At 38.0% G+C, this 23,814-nt stretch overlaps 1 protein-coding gene across 1 annotated transcript in view; it reads left to right on the top strand.

Annotated features, from left to right (window-relative positions):
• The first annotated feature begins 520 nt into the window (after positions 1-520).
• The window catches only part of LOC136263126 (uncharacterized), a 62,917-nt gene continuing 39,623 nt past the window's right edge, over positions 521-23,814 (top strand). The window contains exons 1-7 of the mRNA XM_066057619.1: positions 521-1,449; positions 8,171-8,338; positions 10,113-10,391; positions 19,281-19,553; positions 20,520-20,770; positions 22,400-22,601; positions 22,885-22,988. Coding sequence (XP_065913691.1) covers positions 585-1,449; positions 8,171-8,338; positions 10,113-10,391; positions 19,281-19,553; positions 20,520-20,770; positions 22,400-22,601; positions 22,885-22,988 — 2,142 coding nt within the window. The 5' untranslated portion in view covers positions 521-584. The remainder of the gene's footprint in view (positions 1,450-8,170; positions 8,339-10,112; positions 10,392-19,280; positions 19,554-20,519; positions 20,771-22,399; positions 22,602-22,884; positions 22,989-23,814) is intronic.

Here is a 23,814-nt window from a genome sequence, read left to right as displayed (position 1 = left end):
ATGCTGATGGATTAATGACTCTTTTATTTGATGAACCAGTTACCAACATAAATTTTCAAGCGTTCACTATAGACAGTATGGTAGAAGTACAGCTAACCAATGGAACATACATTTATCTAAATGAACAAAAAACGTATTTAAACATTCAATTTGGTCAGTTTGATTTACGGAACCTTAAGCAATCTAACTTAAATGGAACTGCTGTGTATCTATCCTTTACCAATAATGCTGTAAGAGATTTTTCTGACAATTTCATTGTTCCTGTATCTAGAGTATTGCCAATTGAGTTCATACCAGATGAGTTCATACCAGTTACAAGGAGTGCAGTATTCCTACATTCTGTACTAGACATGAACACCGGTAATTTAACCATTGAGTTTGATGATATCATCAACTCCTCAACGATTAATCCAAATGCTATCACTATTAGTAACGGTCAAGGAAGTTATTATACATTATCAGCAGATTATCCAGTGAATCCATTTCAAAGCGATTTTAGTGTTTACATTCCTTTTGAAGTATTTGATTTAAATGCCATTAAACTTAACACTGAAATAGCTACTGAGCAATCAAACAGTTTTATTATGTTCAGTGAAGATTTGGCTAAAGACTTTGGCAGTAACACTGTCACAGGAGCAGCTACACAGAATCCTGTAGTTGTCACAACCTATATACCAGATACAACTGGGCCTTCACTTACATCTTTTAATTTGGATTTAAATGAGGCTATGCTGAGCCTTAGCTTTGATGAACCTGTGCTGTTAGCCTCTTATTATGCTCCAGGTATTATTTTTCAGGATGATGAACGACAGGACACTGCACATCATCAGTACATGTTGACAGGTGGGGTTGTTGTACCAGCAGACAACAACACAGGGGCAGTAGTAATTACCATTGCATTGTTACATTTAGATCTGAGTGCTTTGCAGTCACTGGACAATCTGACCAATAGTATCCACAATTCGTATATAAGAATTTTGCCTGAAGCTTTTGTTGATATGAATGGAAATGCAGTGAATAGTAATAATGATTCAGCTATTCATGCCACATTTATCACACCTGATGTATCCTATCCTGTACTGTTGTCATTTGATTTAATCTTAAATGATAGCCTATTGATACTGAGATTTTCAGAGGCTGTGAATGTGAACTTCTTTAATGTATCAGGGATCATTTTAATAAATGAACCCACTATTACTCCTAGTACAATTCAGTTAACAATTAATCACAATTCATCACATTTTACCAGTGAGTACAGTACCAATGTGCACATCAGACTGATGCCTGATGATCATGCCTTCTTGACCAATCCCAATATACCCATTGCTAAATCAAACTCAAGTGTTTATCTTTTCATTGAAAATGCAACAGTTTATGACTATGCAGGATTGCCATTGCTATCATCCTTAAGTGCCATTCCGGTCAGCAATTACAATTATATAGGTGCAGGTGAGTATTATAGAGCTGTGTAACTAATGTATGTTAAATTTACTTCACTCACCATTATACATACACTCTTCTTTCTTCAGCACCATACAGTGCCTGATTTCCCACCACTATCAACTATAACACGCACTCGACACTTTTATTTTGAGTTATTTTAAATCAGAAGGAATTGAACACACCTCATTGAACCATAAGCACACCAATAACTTACCTGGTGGTGATAGCTCCATCACACTGTACCACTTACAACACACCACACTGTCACATATGCATTAGATTTGCACTGCAAAATACTGCTTTCCCTGAATGGAGAGAATTGTATTCATTAGTTGTACATACCATAGTTGCTATATGACACAAGACATTATTGGTAATATTAATATCTAATCCAAAACAGCCAAGCTGTAAAAAAAGTGTGCGGCCCTCAGAAAAGCTATGGTGAAAAAAGATGTGAAATCCAAGGTGGCGGCCAAGAAATGGCTGTGATGGTAGGTTAGTGGTAAAAATTTTAATAATGGCAATTCAGGTGAATTTTTGTGCCGCTTCACAAAAATTCACCTGAATTGTTGTTATTAAAATTTTTACCACTAACCTACCATCACAGCCATTTCTTGGCCGCCACCTTGGATTTCACATCTTTTTTCACCATAGCCTTTCTGAGGGCCGCACACTTTTTTTACAGCTTGGCTGTTTTGGATTAGATTTCATTTCTTTTTGTATTTGTATACCCCAAAGCCGGCCTATGGCCAGCTTTGGGACTTTTTTAACCTATGTTTTTTTCTTTACTACAGGAAGAAGAAAAGATGAAGTAGATGTACTTTAAATATTTTATCAGTAAATGTACAAATTATATATACTGTATAATACATATGTGACCGGATTTGCGAAAAGGGGTCCAATTTGCCAACTTTGACAATTGATAACTTCAGATTGGAAATAGCTATTGCCTTGATATTTGGGCAGTGGTGAGCACCACTATAGCTGAATACATGGTGAAATGTTCAGGTTAATATGTTACTTGAACACTGAGTTATGGTCTCCAACATTTACGGAATTGGATGTGTGTGGAAGACCCCTTTTCGCAAATCCGGTCACATATATTGATTACAGAAATCTCCATGGTGGTTTCTTTGTAACTGAACACTCTACAAGGTGACTTCTTCTAATTGCTCTCTCTACAGGGTGAATTGTTTGTAGCTGAACGATCTACAAGGTAACTTCTTCTAGCTGATCTCTCTACAGGGTGATGTGTTTGTAGCTGAATTTTGTATAGGTGATTTGTTTGCAGCTGAGCTCTTTACAGAATGGTTTCTTTGTAGCTGAACTCTCTAAAAGGTAACTTCTTCTAACTGATCTTTCTACAGGGCAATTTGTTTCTGGCAGAATTTTCTACAGGGTGATTTCTTTGCAGCTGAACTCTCTACATGGTGGTTTCTTTGTAGCTGAACTCTCTACAAGGTAATTTCTTCTAGCTGATCTCTCTACAGGGAGATTTGTTTGTAGCTGAACTATCTACAAGGTAACTTCTTATAGCTGATCTCTACAGGGTGATTTGTTCGTAGTTGAATTCTGTACAGGTGATTTGTTTGCAGCTGAGCTCTTTACAAAATGGTTTCTTTGTAGCTGAACTTTCTCCAAGGTAACTTCTTCTAACTGATCTTTCTACAGGGTGATTTGTTTGTAGCTGAACTATCTACAAGGTAATTTCTTCTAGCTGATCTCTCTACAGGGCGATTTGTTTGTAGCTGAATTCTGTACAAGTGATTTGTTTGCAGCTGAGCTCTTTACAGAATAGTTTCTTTGTAGCTGAACTCTCTACAGGGTGATTTGTTTGTAGCTGAAATCCCTACAAGGTAACTTCTTCTAGCTGATCTCTCTACAGGGTGATTTGTTTGTAGCTGAACTCTCTACAGGTGATTTGTTTGTAGCTGAACTCTACAAGGCGATACTTCTAGGTGATCTCTCTACAGGATTCCTTGTTTCTAACTGAACTCTCAACAGGGTGATCTGTTCATAGTTAAACTTTCTACTGGGTGATTTGTTTGCAGCTGAACTCTCTAAATGGTGGTTTCTTTGTAGCTGAACTCTCTACAATGTGACTTCTTCTAGCTGAACTCTCTACAAGGTGACTTGTTTCTAGCTGATCTCTCTACAGGGTGACTTGTTTCTAGCTGAACTCTCTACAGGTGATTTGTTTGTAGCTGAACTCTCTACATGGTGGTTTCGTTGTAGCTGAACTCTCTACAAGGTAACTTCTTCTAGCTGATCTTTTTCACTGCATATTTGTTTGTAGCTGAGTTCTCTACAGGGTGATTTGTTTGCAGCTGAACTCTCTACATGGGAGTTTCATTGTAGCTGAACTCTCTACAATGTGACTTCTTCTAGCTGAACTCTCTACAGGGTGACTTGTTTCTAGCTGAACTCTCTACAGGTGATTTGTTTGCAGCTGAACTCTCTACATGGTGGTTTCTTTGTAGCTGAACTCTCTACAAGGTAACTTCTTCTAGCCGATCTTTCTACAAGGTGATTGAGTTTTTTGCAGCTGAACTCTTTACATGGTGGTTGCTTTGTAGCTGAACTCTCTAAAAGGTGACTTCTTCTAGCTGAACTCTCTACAGGATGATTTGTTTGCAGCTGGATTCTCTACGTGGTAGTTTCTTTGTAGCTGAACTCTCTACAATGTGACTTCTTCTAGCTGAACTCTCTACAGGGTGACTTGTTTTTAGCTGATCTCTCTACAGGGTGACTTGTTTCTAGCTGAACTCTCTACAGGTGATTTGTTTGCAGCTGAACTCTCTACATGGTGGTTTCTTTGTAGCTGAACTCTCTACAAGGTAACTTCTTCTAGCTGATCTTTCTACAGGGTGATTTGTTTGTAGCTGAATTCTCTACAGGGTGATTTATTTGCAGCTTAACTCTCTACAAGGTGACTTCTTCTAGCTGAACTCTCTACAGAGTGATTGATTTTTTTGCAGCTGAACTCTCTACATGGTGGTTTCTTTGTAACTTAACTCTCTACAGGGTGATTTGTTTGTAGCTGAACTCTCTACAGGGTGATCTGTTCATAGCTGAACTCCCTATAAGGTAACTTCTTCTAGCTAATCTTTCTACAGGGCGATTTGTTTGTAGCTGAGTTCTCTACAGGGTGATTTGTTTGCAGCTGAACTCTACATGGTAGCTTCTTTGTAGCTCTACAATGTTACTTCTTCTAGCTGAACTCTCTACAAGGTGACTTGTTTCTAGCTGATCTCTCTACAGGGTGACTTGTTTCTAGCTGAACTCTCTACAGGTGATTTGTTTGCAGCTGAACTCTCTACATGATTGTTTCTTTGTAGCTGAACTCTCTACAAGGTAATTTCTTCTAGCTGATCTCTCTACAGGCCAATTTGTTTGTAGCTGAACTCTCTACATGATGGTTTCTTTGTAGCTGAACTCTCTACAAGGTGATTTCTTCTATAGCTGATCTTTCTACAGGGTGATTTGTTTGTAGTTAAACTCTCTACACGATAGATTCTTTGTAGCTGAACTCTCTACAAGGTGATTTCTTCTATAGCTGATCTTTCTACAGGGTGATTTGTTTGTACCTGAACTATCTACATGATGGTTTGTTTGTAGCTGAACTCTCTACAAGGTAACTTCTTCTAGCTGATCTCTCTACAGGACAATTTGTTTGTACCTGAACTCTCACATGATTGTTTCTTTGAAGCTGAACTCTCTACGAGGTGATTTCTTCTAGCTGATCTTTCTACAGGGTGATTTGTTTGTAGCAGAACTCTCTACAAGGAAACTTCTTCTAGCTGATCTCTCTACAGGGAGATTTGTTTGTAGCTGAACTCTCTATACATGATTTGTTTGCGGCTGAATTCTCTACATGATGGTTTCTTTGTAGCTGAACTCTCTACAAGGTAACTTCTTCTAGCTGATCTCTTTACAGGGTGAATTGTTTGTAGCAGAACGATCTACAAGGTAACTTCTTCTTACTTATCTCTCTACAGGGTGATTTGTTTGTAGCTGAACTTTTTACAAGGAAACCTCTTTTAACTGAGCTCTGTACAGGGTGAATTGTTTGTAGCTGAACTATCTACAAGGTAACTTCTTCTAGCTGATCTCTCTACAGGATGATTTGTTTGTAGCTGAACTATCTACAAGGTAACTTCTTCTAGCTGATCTCTCTACAGGGTGATTTGTTTGTAGCTGAATTCTGTATAGGTGATTTGTTTGCAGCTGAGCTCTTTACAGAATGGTTTCTTTGTAGCTGAACTCTCTACAAGGTAACTTCTTCTAGCTGATGTATCTACAGGGTCACTAGTTTGTAGCTGAATTCTCTACATGGTGGTTTCTTTGTAACTGAAGTATCTACAAGGTGACATCTTCTAGCTGATCTTTCAACAGGGTGATTTGTTTGTATCTGAACTCTCTACAAGAAATCTTCTTCTAACTGATGTTTTAACAGGGTGAATTGTTTGTAGCTGAACTCTCTACAGGGTGATTTGTTTGTAGCTGATCTCTATACAGGTTACTTATTTCTAACTGATCTCTTGAATTCTGTTCAGGGTGACTGCTCTATTAGGATGACTGCTCTATTAGAGTATCTCGATCTCGCACTTGCTACACCTAGTTGGATTTCGTGTTATAACTCCGTGGCTTTAAGTCTGATTCTTCTACACCATTGAAGAGCCTTTCTAAGATGATAACTCCATCTGTACAGCGATTTTGAAAGCATTACCCCAAGCGGTTTACCTGGTAGGCGTGGCAAGCATAATAATAATAATAATAATAAAATAAAAATATTAAAAATTAGCTAATCTCGATTGCGTAATTGTTACACACTGTTGATTTTTTCGCTGTATCTTCCTGGTTTTTAGCTCGATTTCTTTCAAACCACAAAAGGTTTGAGGTTCAATAGTTAACCTATTCACCCACCGATTTTCAGCTTCTTCCCATACGCGGTTTACCCTGTAGGCGTGACAACATATTGGTGTTATTTTTCGTGCATAATCGCTCATAACTATTTGTCTGTTTATGGTATTCCAGCCAAAGTTGGTACCGAGATGCGCCTTTATACCCCCCTTCTGTGTGCCAAATTTCAAGGCAATCGGATAACGCGTTCGAGTTTTATAGCAGTTTTTGTAAGTGTGCGACAAGAAAAAGAAAAATAAGAAGAAAAAAAAACCCGAAGAAACTCAGCCAATTTTTGAAGTCGCATATCTCGGGAACGCGCGAAGCGATTTTGCTCAAATTTGGAATGTAGAGTGCTGCAGTTGGGGGGCATGTCCACAGCAAAAATCGTCTTGTTTCATCAAGGAAGCACAGAGCTACGGAGGTGCGAAAATTGCGTTTTCTTTCTTCCTGTTTTTTTTTTTTTTTTTGAAACCATCAGAATAATGATGAAATGACAAAATTACATACAGAGCCTCGGACACATGCGACTACAAAGATAAGATCCGCGTAGGCATGGCAAGGATACATACAAAAATAATTAACTACAAAACTTAACTTAAAGTGCAATATACTCACGGGTGTTACGCGCCGGCTTCTTGGGCCGCACGACACACTACCGTGTGTCTTGATTCCCTGTAAGTTTTATTACTACCCGAACACAATGAACATTATTGTAGCCATTGATTGACTGCGACACAACAGATACACTCATATAGTACTTATGAGTACATTGAATACCATACTACCATTATCACATGCCAGGAGTGGTCACCCAATATCTTTAGTGGGTTGGGTGGGAGGGGGAAAGGAGTTAGCTGAAGCTTGAGTAGTGCCAACATCATGTCAAGGTGACAAATAATGATCACGTGCCTACTTCAAGTTGTGCATGCATACATCCTAACCACAGCTGTTTTTTGTTTACCACAACTACCTCATCCATTTCATAAATTAACTTGGTTTAAATTGTGCCAATGTAAACCTCATAACTACTGTGTGAACATATAAAAAGCTACTGTAATATCAAGCAAAGCAAATGTTTTCAATACAACTACCTTATTTAAGCTGGGCATAAAAATTGTTAGACTCACTTAAGCACTGTATGCTTCATCCCAAGGTATAGGTTTGTATAAATGTTGCACTGTAAAATATATTAGTGAATTTCACTACTAATTCTGCCACAATACTCACTACAGTGTATTTCAATAGTGACCTTCACTACTCTCTTTTCAACATGACATAAACAAACACCCATAACTTCCAAATCTACTGCAACGAAACGATGATTTTCAAGCTTCTCATGAGTAGGCAAATACAGCAGAACCTCAATTATTTGAGCCCCTTGAGACCAGGAGTGGTGCATAAATCTGAAAAGTCCATATCTCTGAAACTGTGTATAAATAAGTTTAAAATAGCATAAAGAGCATTGTTAGATATTTTTGTATTTCATCTACTCGGACTAGTCACTACTCTAGTAGAGCAGTCATTTCCATAGTTCAGTTAGCCGAGAATCCAAGTAAGTGTGGTCTGGATAACTGAGGTTATCCAGGTTTTATTATTAGACACTTTCTTCATTAAGAATATAACGTTCTAAAATTTATGGAATTTTTAATATTATATATATGCAAGTATTTGAATCACCCCATTGTATTCAATGCTTATGCTGTAAATTTAGGCTTGCATGATTTTGTGTTGGGTTTTCGCAGATCTGGTCACATAATTATTTGTTTACATTCTGCATTTATATTAGCCCATCTGTAACAATTGTGTACAATGCATTGCACAGGTGTAATGTGTGAAGCTTTCACAACAACTGTTGAAGGTTCAGTAATAAAGAACTGTACATCTGGTATATCAGGAGTTGGATATGTAGGGGATACATGTATTGTTATGTACTATAACATTACTGAATTGTGGCTTTGTCAGAACAATAGAGAGTGGACTACAGTATCTGGTAAGTACAGTGTATAGATACTACCATGTTGGCAGATAATATAATGTATGTACATCTACATAATTTGTTTTGTGTCAAGAGGTGATAGTAAAGTACACAACACATTGGGCTACATATGTTAATATTCAGAGCAAGGGTGATATCTTTGAATAATTGATCAGAATTGTTTCTATAACATTGAAAGAAAAGAGAGTTGTATTTGTATACTTGACAAAGTTTAGTTTTCTAGCAAGCTTCAATTTACTTACCCCACTTTCTTCAGCAAATCAATGTCTGCATATCAGTACAAGCTTTGAAGGGTTTGCTGAGAAAGTCATTGCAATATAGACAATGCCAATTTTCCCATATATATCTTGAGTAGGTTAATATAAATAACAGATCTTATCATGAAACTATTCAGGTACATGTAGTAATCATACGTAGATTATCCTTCTCTGTATCTACTGCTGAATGTATTAGTATATAAGTCAAACAATCTATTAAAGTTTTGTAATTTATACACCTTGTAGTGATTTTAAAAAATGCAAGCATGTCACATATTTATGCTTGGTATACAAACTTCTGGTTATTATTTTGCACCTACCTGTACCAATAATGTTGACAGCCACTACAGTGGCATAGATATACATGTAGCCGTAGTTGAAGTATTGCTGCGACAACTACTAAAGCTGCCATGGTACACTAAGTTAACAAAGATACAGTAGAAACTATCTAAGCTCATCACCCTCAGGCCGCAATTTCTCATAAATAGGCAGGTGGCTGCTTTAGACAGGTAAATTGGTGTATAAACATTAGGAATTTGAGGTGACTTTTTTGGATAGGTTGCCTTTCTATGCAGGTGGCTGTTAAATATAGGTTTCACTGTAAGTAATACTCTAAAATACTCCAACAGAGCAATCAGATATTCTTACAAAGGATCAAACTGTCAAATGGGCACCCAGTGTATTACTATTTTTCTGTGACCTAGTCTGGGAAAACCGGCCTTATCACCTATTTAAAAGTATCAAGAAATGTCAGTAAAAGCATTGTAGCTCGCTAATAGTTGAAATTATATACATATTTGTACCATATTTTCACATGCTTTACACAAATTCCTGACCATCCAGAGCATCCACTATACAAGTAGCCAACTGCATCCTGCCTTTTTAGATAGCTTTTAAACCAAGTAGGCTTGAGCCAATTATGCTTTGAAAATAGCCTATTATGCTTTTGAGCAGTACTCAAAAATCCAGCCTATTATGCTCAAAATTATGCCCATAAAATCTAGATCATGCTCTAGATTTGGCTATTTTATTAGTGTATATCAGCCTTCCTGGCTGCTGTATTAGAGTAAGTGACTGCTCTATTAGAGTATTTCAATCTTATTTCCATCAAGTGTGAATAATCAGCCAAGGAACAATAAAATTAATAACCTTGTGTTCTTGGTGAAAAATCAAATATGCGATCAAACCGGTTTTCCCAGATTTACTGTATATAATTTAATATGTACATAGTAGTGATGACACTATATTTGTACTTTCAAGATTGTACTGTAACAATTACCACACAACAACAGCCAAGCTGTGAAAAAATGGTGCGGCCTTAAAAAGCCTGGGTGAAAAAAGTTGTGAAATCAAAGGTGGCGGCCAAGAAATGGCTGCAATGATGTTAATGCTAATAAATTTTTTAACAATGCACACAGCCATTATTAAAATTTTTAGCATTAACATCATTGCAGCCATTTGTTGTGGCTACATGAAATAAGCATAATACTGTATGTTCAATTTTTACACAGTTTTAGAGTTATTACCAGATATTTTTCAACGTCAACTTATCAATGTGTTGGAGACAGTCAGTTTTACTTGTGTAGCAACAGGTTACCATCTACTGTCACTTAATTGGTCATATCCTATCAGTGATGACAGAGTGAATATTGTCACTATTAACAGAGATGATTACCAGTTTACCTCCATATTGACCATAGACTCCACTCTGTTAAGTGATACAGGAGTATACATCTGTACTGTTTCAACACAAGAGTTAACTGGATATGTATCTTACAATCTAACAGTTGGTATGTGTCTATAGTCATAATGTATGTTATTTGTTTTAGAAAAGTACATAAATATTTACTTTAGAAACAAATCTATTGGCTGTTATAGTATTGTGCAAACACCCTTCTTGTCCTTCCCATGCACACACAAAAGAAAATGGTCTGAACCATCTGATTTTATGTGACTATGTGTCTGTATGTTTGTTTGCCTTTCTGTATCTACATGAGCAAAACAATTTATGACTGTATGTGAGAAATATGAACATGCCATAATACGTAGCTACATTAATGTTGTTGATTCACTTCATAGCATTATCTCGCAGCTGCATGCCAATCCACTACTGATCCTAGCTGCTTGTCTGTCGATCCTTCTTCTGTCTCCATGTGGCCACCACCACAGACCTCTCACAATCAAATGATTGTGGATGGGGTTTGGTGAGCGCATAGGGACTTGACAGTTGCAGGATGTTTTTTTTTGTATTCCTTTTTCTTTTTTTATTGTAGTCTGACAAAAAAATGTAAGCTGTTAATATCAGAATTTTTAAATAGATACTTCAGGGCTAGCTTTAGTCCCTCCCCAGACTTTTGCTACTATTTTAAGCCAAACATTGTGTGAAGCTGTGCATTGTATGAACCTATTCAGCTGTTATTCTAGTCACATTCCCTCTATTAAGGAATGAAGAAGCTGTGTGAGCAGCAATTACTCTGTTGTCACCCTCCTTTGATGGATTTAAGCATGTTTGAATGCTTGTTCAGTAAATTAAACAATTTTGGCCTAAGAAAAGAGGTGGGCTGAAAAGCGGAGAGTGAACCCCTAGCACAGGTACTGTGTTGCTGCTACTGTTGCCACTGCTGCTGCTCTTTTTTTATCTCTGTGGCAGCAACAGCAACACTGCTAGTGCTGGGGTGGTGAGTTCTAAAAGGAAAAGAAAACAAGTTGATGCTGTGCTACTTCTAAAAACCAAGCACCATGCAGATACCTAACATATCTGGAATTAACCAACTACAGGTATGTATTACTGTTAAGCCAATAGGCAATAATGTATACTTAATTTATTGCAATTCTTGGATTTCATAAATCATTAAATTTTTGTAATTTTTCAATTATGTTGCTATGCACTGCTAAGAAAGTGCTTGTTAAACAAACTGCTTTTAACTACACACAGACGTATCTTCTAAACTGCTTTATAGTTTGCCTATCATGTTGTTTCCCACAAATTCTCTTGACTAAGCTTCAAAGCTGTTCTTCATTTTTGTTTGCATATGTAGGGGATACACTCTCTTTCAAATGAAGGGATAGGCTATTCCTGGTAGTCTACGAGGTCTGCATTGTTGTTTTCAGTTGTTAAATGCCTGTAAAACCAGAAGGGAAGGAAATTCACAAAGTCTGAGGAGTTGTCACACCCATATTTCAGACCGCCAAAAAGAAACCACCTCAGAGCAATGTGGAAGTTTAATATAGACTTCTCTTTTTACTTCTTACATAAAACTTCCTTTACCATTTAACGATTTTGCTCATGTGGGTGCATACTGACAAACATAGATAAACTCTTTTACGAAAACAATTCCAGTAAATCAGGTGCATGCCCACAGCCGGCCTTTGGTTGGCTGTTGACGCTCGCCTGGTTAAAAAAAAAGATGCATGCATGTACACATGCACACTGTAGTGTAGTAGTATTTAGCACTGTATGCATGCGTGTAAGTACATGTGATTGTAGTTGTTGATTGTTAATAATAATGGCGTCGTAACTCATTTGATTGTAATCGCTCTAATCCTTTACATTGGCAACGAGGATGGCTCAATCAGCTGTGAACTTTGAACCCTACAAGGAGTCTGATGATATTGAGGACTATTTCGAAAGACTAGAACTGTTCTTTGCCATGACGGGTGTGAAAGACGAGAAGCAAGTGGCACACCTGCTCACTGGATTGGACGCCCAGACGTACGCAACTCTGAAGAACTTAGTAGCACCCAAGGCACCAAAAGACTGTGAAATGGACAAGATCAAGGAAGTCCTAGTTAAACATTTTAAGCCCAAACCACCCGTAATCGCGGAGCAGTTCACCTTTCATAAACGAGACCAACTCCCAGGCGAGCCTATCAATGAGTTTGTTATTCAACTACGGCGCCTAGCCCAAACTTGTGACTTTGGAGCGTTTCTAGATGAAGCCCTACGTGATCGCTTGGTGTGTGGGTTACAGAATAATGTAACACAAAAGAAGTTACTTGCTGAATCAAATCTGACCTTACAGAAGGCAGTGAACATCGCTACTGCATCTGAAATGGCTGTTTTGGAGGGTCAACAGACCAACACACCAACAAATGAGTCAGAAGTCAACTTTGTGAGATACACTAAGCATTGTCAGTGTTGTGGGAAACGTGGCCATGTAACGTCGGTATGCCGTCTTCGACAGAGTGTGTCCTACAAGTGTGAGAAGAGAGGCCACCTGCAAACAGTCTGCAAGTCATCAATTAAACCTACAGCAGCTCCTGACAAGGCAGTCAAGCAAGTGATGTCCAATGATGATAGTAACTCCCTTGACCAGCTACTGAAGGGTAAGGATGGTGATGGCACTGATGAGTTGGACCTGTGGACCATTACTGGAGGAGTGACACAGGGATACCATGTACACTTAAAAGTAAACCATAAACCAGTCCAAATGGAGTTGGATACTGGAGCTGCAGTGTCGGTTATGTCAGAACAGCAGTGGAAGAGTATGACAAATGGTGAAACTGTCAAGCCATACCAGGGCAAACCTTTACGAGGGTATTCAGGACATGAAGTGAAGGTAGTGGGGCAAGCAAAAGTGAAAGTGGAATATGAAGGGAAACAAGCACAACTACCACTGCTCATTGTAGAAAGTGAACACAAACCAGCACTGTTTGGCCGGGATTGGATTACTGCTATCAAGTTGGATTGGACAAGGGTACACCGACTACATAGTGACACGGCAGTTGCAGGGATGGTGAAGCAATTTCCAGATGTTTTTCAGAAAGATGTGGGATGTATAAAGGGATACACTGCAACTATCAGGCTTAGGGAGAGCGTAAAACCAATTTTCAAGAAAAGCCGCTCTGTGGCGTATGCCTTGCAACCAGCCTTAGATACAGAACTAGAACAAATGCAAAAAGATGGCATCATTGAACCAACAGACAACAGTGAGAGGGCTACCCCCTTGTAATAGTACCCAAGAGTAATGGCAAGATAAGAGTGTGTGGAGATTTTAAGGTGACAATCAACCAATGTGTGGAAACCAAACCGTATCTCTTACCAATGGTAGAAGACATCTTTGCACGGCTAGCAGGGGGCAAGGTGTTCACAAAACTGGATTTGTCGCAAGTGTACTTGCAACTGCTGGGTAATGAGGACAGCAAGACACTGTTAGAAATTAACACACCGAAAGGATTGTTCCAATATAATCGATTGCCCTACGGGGTTTCAGTGGCACCAGCCATTTTCCAGTCAGTGATGGAGCGTGTCCTTCAAGGCCTACCAGTGGCATGTTACTTAGATGACATACTAATAGCTGCCCCCACTGAGCAAGAGCACAACTTGATTCTGGAGAAAGTCATGAACAGGTTACAAGAGAGTGGAATCCATTTACGAGAAGAGAAATGTGAAATTGCCAAGGGACAGGTTGAGTATCTAGGCCACATGATTGATGCTACCGGAATTCACCCAACTGAAGACAAGGTACGTGCTATACATGAAGCACCAACACCACATGATATCACACAGTTAAGAGCCTTTGTGGGACTACTTAATTATTACGGGAAATTTATCCCACAGGTTGCTACGCATGTGGCTCCACTGTATAAGCTGCTAGAGAAAGACAATAAATGGGCTTGGACCAAGGAATGTGATGCTGCCTTTAAGACCTGTAAAGACCTTTTAACAAGTGAAGCAGTGCTTGCGCATTATGACACTCAAAAGCCTATCAAACTGGCTTGCGATGCAAGTTCCTATGGCTTAGGAGCTGTCTTATCGCATGTTTCAGAAGATGGAGAACATCCCATAGCATTTGTATCCTGTTTGTTGAGTAAGGCTGAAAGGAATTATAGTCAAATAGAGAAGGAAGCGTTGGCTTTGGTGTTCGGTGTTAAAAAGTTCCACAAGTATTTGTTTGGTAGACAATTTACTTTATTAACAGATCATAAGCCACTGATGTTTATCCTGAATCCCAAGTCTGCTCTACCTCCAATTCAGCTGCCCGCATCCAGAGGTGGGCAATTTTCCTTTCAGCTTACAACTACTCAATTGAGTACAAGAACACCAAGTCACATGCAAATGCTGACAGCCTTTCGCGGCTACCAATGGAGGGGGATGAGGAGGACAATATAGATAGCGTATTCAAGGTCTCCCTTGTTGACGGGTTGCCATTAACAGCCACCGATATAGCTGCAGAAACAGTTAAGGACTCTGTCCTGTCACATGTATTCCAGTATGTGTTAGGGGGCTGGCCACAAAACGGTGTGAGTGATGGGTTGAAACCATTTTATCAGAGAAGAGACCAGTTATCAACTGATCAAGGATGTGTGTTGTGGGGAACTAGAGTGATCATACCTGACTCACTGAGAAGCCGTCTGCTGAAAGAGCTTCACTACACTCATCCTGGAATTGTTAAGATGAAACTACTTGCTCATAGCTACATGTGGTGGCCAGAACTTGATGTTGATGTTGAAAGAATTGTTAGGAACTGTCAAGAATGTGCTATGCAGCGCAATTTACCTCCAGTGTCCCCACTGCATAGTTGGCCTTGGGCTAACATGCCAATGAAACGACTACATGTGGACTATGCAGAAATAGAAGGGTACCAAGTGTTGATTATAGTTGATGTCCATTCTAAGTGAATTGAGGCAATACCCCTACGTCAGGCAACAACGGCAACCACACTTCAGGCACTGCAGACCTTCTTTGCTAACTTTGGGCTTCCAGAAGAGATTGTGAGTGATAATGGGCCACAGTTTACTGCCACAAATTTTGCAGAATATTGCAAGAACAAGGGAATTAAACATTCTCGAACACCTCCCTTCCATCCGGCATCCAATGGAGCTGCTGAGAGATCTGTGCAGGTTGCGGATCATCTACTGCCTGCTGCTGACTCTACACAAGATAACCATGAACTTCAGCAACCCGATAGTTTGTATGTACCAGAAGCTGATGTGGCCATTTATGAGTCGACGAATGAGGATGTTGAAGGGGTCAATCAGCCAGTAAGTGTAGGTGCACCCCTGAGACGGAGTTCTCGCAATACCCAACCTCCTAAAAGATTAATTGAAGTAATGGAGGAACACTAACTTGTATTATTATTTCGCTATGTATAGCTGCTAAATTGATTATCAATCTTGTATGATTATTCAGTATATTGTTTTGTATAGGAAGGGAGGAATGTAGTGTAGTAGTATTTAGTATTGTATGCATGCGTGTAAGTACATGTGATTGTAGTTGTTGATTATTAATAATAATGGCATCGTAACTCGTTTGATTGTAATCGCTCTAATCCTTTACACACACACACACATGCGCTCGTGCACACAACCTATGCATAAAACAGTAACACATACAAATGAAAATTAGTGGTGATTATAATGCTTTTTATCATGGAGCAGTATACACATGTATGCATGCAAACAGTTTCTTGGACACATGTACAGGCACATAGAAAGGTGACCGAGTACATTTTATGGCAGTGCAATGTGGGTGGGTGGGAGTTAGATAGGATAACTGAATAAAGCATGAGGTGATTGCACAAAAAAAACGTGTTCACTATACATGAGCAGGACTTCTATTTAGAGCCCAGCCATTTCCTTTTAGTGCATATTGTTCCCCGCTCACTAAGTTGCTTGTTGCTAAATGTAGTATGCTATATGCCCGCTGTTCCTTCCAACATTAATTTGTTTAAATATCCCATATAAATTTCCAGGCAGGTAAGTTTTGCTTTTCAAGTGGTCCATATTTACCGGATTGATATACAGTTCACTTTTGTACAGATGAAACAAGTTTCAGGAAATGTTGTGAATGCTTTTCCTAGTATACTGGCATTAAATGTAGGGTTGTACTGTTAAATCAGATTGGTATTAATCAGTAGGGGTCAATAATTAGGAGGTGTTTTTGCCATAGTTGGTAATCAATAATTGTAATGGTATGGCTAGCAGTTTATTAGCCAATTCAGCTTTAGCAGCTGCAGTACTATTGGAGTCCAGTGTATAAGGATCTGCTGAACATGTTTCTTACTATTCTGATTACTCAATTAGCATAATCAGTGATTTCCTAAAGGCTCTGGGTTGTATTTATTATGGTTTCTGGTAACCCCTAAGTAAACAGTGATGATTGGAGCTCTAACCCAATTGTTGATTAGCAGCTTTGAGCTGTGGTATGTGTACAACTTCTTAGCTTTACAAGCATTACTTAACATGCTGATTGGTATGGCAACACTCTGGGTAGCGTGCACATGGTAGGTTCAAGCAGTGCACACCCCGAGGTGCAATCACCACTTACCATGAGTGCATGTGTACATTTAAAATACACATTACTATATAATATGTGACTGGATTTTGGAAAAATGATCCAAATTGCACATTAGAAGTTTTGAGATAAACAGTTTTAAAGAATTCAAGCCAGCATAATTCTCCAAGGATAGCAAGCACGTGTATGAAATTTATACAAAAGATGCATCAATCTACTGTATTACCTTTCAGGCCACTTCTGGTACTTGTAGCCGCTTGTAGAGTTTCCTGCCAAATAAGATAGAAAATCTGAGCAGTTGGACGAGCGAAGTAGTATCATGAGTGCTCACAAAGGGGTGGGGGTGGTGGGGTGGGCAAGAGTTAGACCTCAAAATGGAGGCAGAATACAATTGGAGTCCAGAGACGAGATTACAAGGCTGTACTGGCTCCTTAGTGGTTGATATGTAGCAAAATCCACAGAAAAATGTCTGGCCAACATTATCAGGCTGTCCACCAGTAGACCACTGGTTCTTGCCAAGCCAGGTCCTTCACAAGGCCTAAGACTGCCACTCGAGCTCTACACACTACCTAGAAAAGACATCTGTTGAAACCAGCCTCGAATAGTTTGAGTGGTACTGAGGGTCAAAACTAGTAGTACAATAGTGTAGCTATCCACTGGTGGTGTTTGTTTTATTTTTCCTGATGTGCGATTTGGATCGGTTTTGTAAAATCTGGTCACATATTCTGTCTGCTAACACACCATGGTTTGTAAGGGGTCTAGTGACAGTGCTCACTAGACACATTTCCCCCTAAATTTGGTTGCATTTTGCCCACATTCCATGCGCATCTCATACATCATTCTGTGTAAAATTAGGCTGTAGCCACATAACATCTACACACAGATGTAAGTGTTGCAATACAAGTTTATTTGTGGTACAAATTGCAAGAGGATGTGACTTGCCCATGATATGCAGGCATTTTGCAAGTGTCTTGCCTGCATTTTTCCTACATTTCGATTGTATTTTAATTGTGGGAAAATGTTACCTTGGAGCTGAGCTGTACTGTAATATTGGTTATAAAACATGATCCCTTTAAACACTGTAGGATTACTGTGTCAACTATTACTTCAGCACAGTCATTACTATTGAAGTTTGTGAAGAGTTGGTTGAACCTCCCCGAATTTGCATTCCTGGAACTGTTTTTTACCCGGATGTGTTAAACCACCCCTTTTACCTCACCTGAAGCAGTCAGCTAAACTCTCATACGTTCTGGCTGTTGAGTGGTCAGTTGACCCACTGATTGTAGAGCTGCAATATTCTGTACTAGCCAACAGTGTAGATGTCTCTCCCACTGTCCTTTACCCTCTATCTGCTGCTAAGGCTTCAGTTGCCAACATCCACACTATGACATTCAAGAACCATGTATGTCATGATTTACGTCATACTCACGTTGATTATGGAAATCCAAATTCAAGATATTAACTGTTCAGAATAAATTTTTAGACATTGTCACTCTGGAGCAAACGTGTCCTTTATGGAAGAGATTGATGTATGGCACCCTGAGAAGCAAAGCTGTCCTTGCTACGTGCTGGTTGTGATACTCTACCAACTCCTATGAACCTGGCTAGGTGGAAATCATTACCAGCCCTTTGTCAAGTTCCACAGCCCACAACAAACCATATCTTGACGGGATGTTTTGTTGTTCTTGATCAAGGTAGGTATACTTGGAGACATGATTCAGTTCTACAGGTTCTCATTCATGGACTCCAACAGCACTTACCTGACATTTTAAAACTCTATGCTGACCTTCGAGGATATCTTGCTAGTGTCTGCCCTCCTAGTATCATTCACACCAATCTTTCCTCCACCCTTAGCAGATGTGCCTTGGTGTTGGTTTCCAATAATTGATCTGTTTGTTCAAACTAACTATCCCCACCAACACCCACTAATACCCAGCAGCATATTTTGGCTACTAGAGCTCAGAAGGAAGATTGGTATGGCTGTTTAAAATATGATCTGCAGCTTTCTGGCTTATCTGTTAATATCATTTCCATCGAGATTGGTTGTTTAGGCCATTTTTTGCCAGACACAATTGCTCAAGTGGCCAATGCTTGTGAAGCAACAAAGAAGACTATACGATTCCTGTTTGAGCATGTTACTCATACTGCTATCTCCTGCTCAAACAGGATTTTTAATTCTAGAGCCTCCCTGGACTGGGATCTATCAGTTTGCCTAAACTGAAGTTTCTGCATTATTATTATTTTTTGCATTGTATTTTAATAGTGTAAGTATTGCCAGGGCTCCTATATCCAGTGCATGATACCCCTGAGTCTAGACCCCTGTACTTATGTTGTAATTGTATTAACAAAATAAGACATCTCTCTTTCTCTGTAGTACTTTTGTATGTATATAAGTGTGAGAGTATGCTCTATGTTTCTTGCATGCACTGTTTCTTTTCTATAGTGCCACTATTACAAGAAAGTGCTCAAAGTATTACAACTCTAGAGGGCCAGTCAGTTAGTTTGGAATGCCTACCAACATCAAACAATTTCCCAGTCCAATGGATGTTTAATGGAAACAACTTGCATGAGTCAGGAAAGTTCACATTTTCACCAATAAACCTCAATCACTCTTTAAGTATTAGTGACCCTGGTATAGATGATAGTGGAGATTATAATTGTTACCTGGATAGTTTTCCAATGTTAAACAGAACTATCACTCTTGAAGTGATTGAAGGTACGTTTGTAAGCTAACCTAATGTGTAGTTTTAATTTTTCACAATTTTATTTTCTTTTGCATGTACAAAAGAATTGATAATATTTAACAGGACACTGGGCACTTGCCAATTATACTGGCCTGAGTTATAGTATGTATCCAATACATCAAGTATAATGCTAACATAATAGGCAGAGTAATTATGTCTTGCTACAAATTCTTAGCATGTCACAGAAAAAGTTCTATGTATTCTAAAAGAACAGTCAGTAAAGCAGTCAAGTAGCGCTGTGTTTGGCATAGTTGTTTTATTCGAGGCTGTTAATAATATTCTTCACAAAGCGGTGAAATTGATCACAGGCTGGCGATGCTTTTACTTTTATTCACAAACTCGAAGTTATCATCATCTACATGTGTACAGTAAATTTGAAACTTGGAAACTGCACTATAAAATTATGAGTGTAATGGTTGAAATGTTAAGTACTCCTGCATAGCATACAGATTAATAGGTTAAACTAAAAGCACTAGTGGAAAATGTTACATTATGCTATGTAGAACATAGCAAGGCTATCATGGTTACATATGCAGGGGTGGATATGGGGGGGGAGGGTCAAAGGGGGCTCTTGACCCCCCTCCAAAAAGTTTTAGCATACCAAGATCAAGATACTCTAATAGAGCAGTCATTCTAATAAAGCAGTCACAGTATTATAACAGTGTGTAGTGAGCTATTTAAGGATTTTTATATACTTTATCAGCTATAAATGCATAGTTGGTGAGGTATCCAGTTATTGTCAGCTGGCTGTGACTTTTTTTTTTTGGTCTCACCTTACTAAACCAGAGACAATGTAGTGCACAAGTTGATTTTGATCCCCCCTTCCATAAGTCTGGATCCAACCCTGCATATGTACAGTGTAATATACATGTAAAGCTTTGCTATAAATTTTATTGTTTTACAGTTAAAATTGATATTTGCAATTGTCTGTTATGTAGTTTGTCAACCAAATTACATTGATGGAGTTTCATGGGACAGACATAGAACTGGACAACAGGCTCGTATTAGATGTTCAAGATTTCACCCAAGCTTTCGTCCTGGAGTATACATTACTAGAATGTGTAATGATAACAAAGAATGGGGTGATGTGGACTATTCCAGTTGTACTATGAGACCAGAAGCTGATCCTTTTGTTATGCTAGAAGTAGAAGCAATGGCTGACACAAATTCATCATCCATAACAGCTGAGGTGATTTGATGTTAATGTACCAGTAAGCTTCTATAGTGGCTGGATAGCTTTGGGCACTGAATGTTCTATTAAAGTGCACCTGTAGCTTTTCTGCATATGCAACTTGCTTTATGTTTGTTCAGTGTAAAATAATTTTTGTATGTAAAACTAGTACAACAATTTCTTACACAAAAAGTTTTATAAAAGATCTAACTACTCTAATAGAACAGTAATTTACGTAAATTATACTAAAATGTTTATACACGAAACATTTTATCAGCATATTTTTTTCCTGAAAATAAAGCAAATTACGGTAGTTTGAGTATTGTAGTTGGTCACATGATGGGTTGTATACTTATACATATTTCCATATATTTTACTTGAATTTCTTGTAACAAAATAAACTTTGCAACCAAAATTTGGAATATAAATTTGAGTTGTCACATTAAAATTCATGAACAGAAAAGCATTTTAATCTACTGTACTGTACCAATTAGCTTTACAATGATTTTACACTGTACGAATAAGGCAAAGATTAAGTACAGGATATAGGCTAGCTAAGATGTCAATACTGAATGCTAGCTATTCCCTTGAAACCATAAATGTCTCAAAAACTTGACTTGAACATGAAAATATTTAAAAAATATTCTTCTTGACTGGCAGTGTCTACATAATAATATTATAAATGTAGGAAGTTGTACCCACAGCCTCAGGATAAAAGTAACGTATGCAATAGCTGCAATATTCTTATCAAGAGACAGACAAACTGACAGTATGCTTGCTTGTTGGAGACCCAATGAGGAGACTAAGGACACTATGAACAGTAATGGAGCCTCCTCATGGAGCCACTGTAATCCATTAAGATATTGCTACAGTATACATACCCCACTACATAATTTCTTATCCATAAGTCGCAGGTATTAATAAAGGCTATAAATTGGCAATAATTATCCAATTACTGTAGCTACCTGTAATAAACCTCTTCAGTAAATCTTTGGAAATGTTGATACATAGTTTCAAGGAAGTACGTACTTTGTAACTCTTGAAAACTGATGTACATGTATCTAATCTTTACTATCCATCATCAATTCGTAGACTTTCAATGCACGTCCCCTGTGGGATACTCAATGAAAATTTGTTGACTGCTCTATTAGATTATTTAATGCAGACAACTTTTTTTCAGATTACTTCAATTTTACTTAGCGGAAAGATCCAACAATTTATCAATGGAGCATTGCACTGTAAAATCCATTCAGTATTATATTGATATGGTGATCTTTACCAGCCATTTTCCATTGGTCATTCCTTCTCTGTTCCTACCTTGCATGTTCTAGAATTTTACTTCACTACAGTAACCAGTTAATACTCAACTATTCACCATCCGACAACCAGTTTTGATTAATTTTATGTGTTTAAAGTACTTGTATATATGTGACTAGCGGCTGTTAATCTGCAGTAGCCATGTACGGTATATAATGTTTATTCACCATTTCATCTCACTTCTAGCATCCTTACTTTTGAAACTAAGTACTACTGTACTTTTTAATCTTATCCTTTTATATAAAGCTATAGTTTGTCATATTAACAGTTGGTGTTGTACAAGTACCAGTCTTGTTGTTCAAGTAACAATTGATCATTTTCAATACACAGGTATTACAGTCTATAGAACACTTGAATTATGGTATAACAAGGACAGCTACTGATGTATACCTCATCTCTTCAGCTACAGTTGTTGTGGTGGTTATTGACATTGACAATAACACTTTATCTGAAAGCATAGTTGGAGACATTATGATGACATTAATGGTAGGAAATGGCCAAGTTATATCAGCAACAGCCTTCAATCCAGAATGTATGTTAGCAGTTATAATAACTTGATGTGCATTGCATACAGTAGATGGTTCATTCCCTATTAATGTATTTAACAAGGGAAATATAATTAACTGTGCGCTTGTTTTTAGAAGTACAGTACTGCAACACAACATTATTATTATCTGTAGCATTAATGTATTTGAAATAGGTAAAGTATCTGTATTTTTATGATGTAAAAAGGGGTGAGTATATGAATGAATGTGTGCTCATGTCATATATACAGTATGTTTCCCTACTTGCATTAACTACAACTATCATTTTAGATCAGTGCTCCTGCACTGATGTCCTGACCAGAAATAGACTAAACCACATTTGCATTGGACCAAGTGTTGCTCCATGTACGCTGCTATCAAGTGGAAGCTTTCAGGTAAAAATCATTTGACAACATTTGCATGTGTATCAATTAAGAAATAATTTGTAGGTACATATCGGTGCAAAAATTTATGTGCGCATTTAAAAATATAATTTAACTTAACTGATTGCAATCACAACAGCTACAAATTGTATGCACAATACTCTTACAATCTTGTTTTTGTTTATTTTATGGCAATTACTTTAATTTGTACCATATCTGACCTTGTATTCCACAGTAGCTTTTCTTTACCATTCTAAAGGTAGTATATATAGCCATCGAATGGTGCTGAATTTCTAACTTTTAGATTCTCACAAGGTCTGAGAAAACTGACCAGTTGTGCACAAATAAAAAATAAAACATGATAATCTGTTTAAAAAACTTGAGTTTAGTTTTATATGCATGGAAGCCAGGCTATCTCAAATCCATTTAGACAATAAGTAAAATCAGAGTACACCTGTAGGTGTTGAATCCTTAAGCTAGGACATATGAGTATCAAATATCAATTAATCTGAAATGATCTACGTAATTTTGAATTCTAAATTATGATAAATGGTGTTATAGTAACTAGTATTTTAAAAATTGTTAATTTAAAAATGAAGTAGGGATCTATGCAATAAAAAGTAGTGAAACAAGAGATGAATGATGGTATTATAGCATAGCTCGATCGGAAAGTCCCTATTTTGGCACATTAGCTATAATTTTGCTCAATGCCAAAAGTAGGGACTTCCCACTGAGCTATGCTGTAATACCATCATTCATCTCTTGTTTCACTACTTTTTATTGCATAGATCCCTACTTCATTTTTGAATTAACAATTTTTTTAAATACTAGTTTGTTT

This window comes from Dysidea avara, chromosome 1, assembly GCF_963678975.1.
Source record: "Dysidea avara chromosome 1, odDysAvar1.4, whole genome shotgun sequence".
Taxonomy (NCBI): Eukaryota; Metazoa; Porifera; class Demospongiae; order Dictyoceratida; family Dysideidae; genus Dysidea; species Dysidea avara.
Note: the sequence above shows the minus strand (reverse complement) of the source record. Positions and strands in the feature narration are given on the sequence as shown.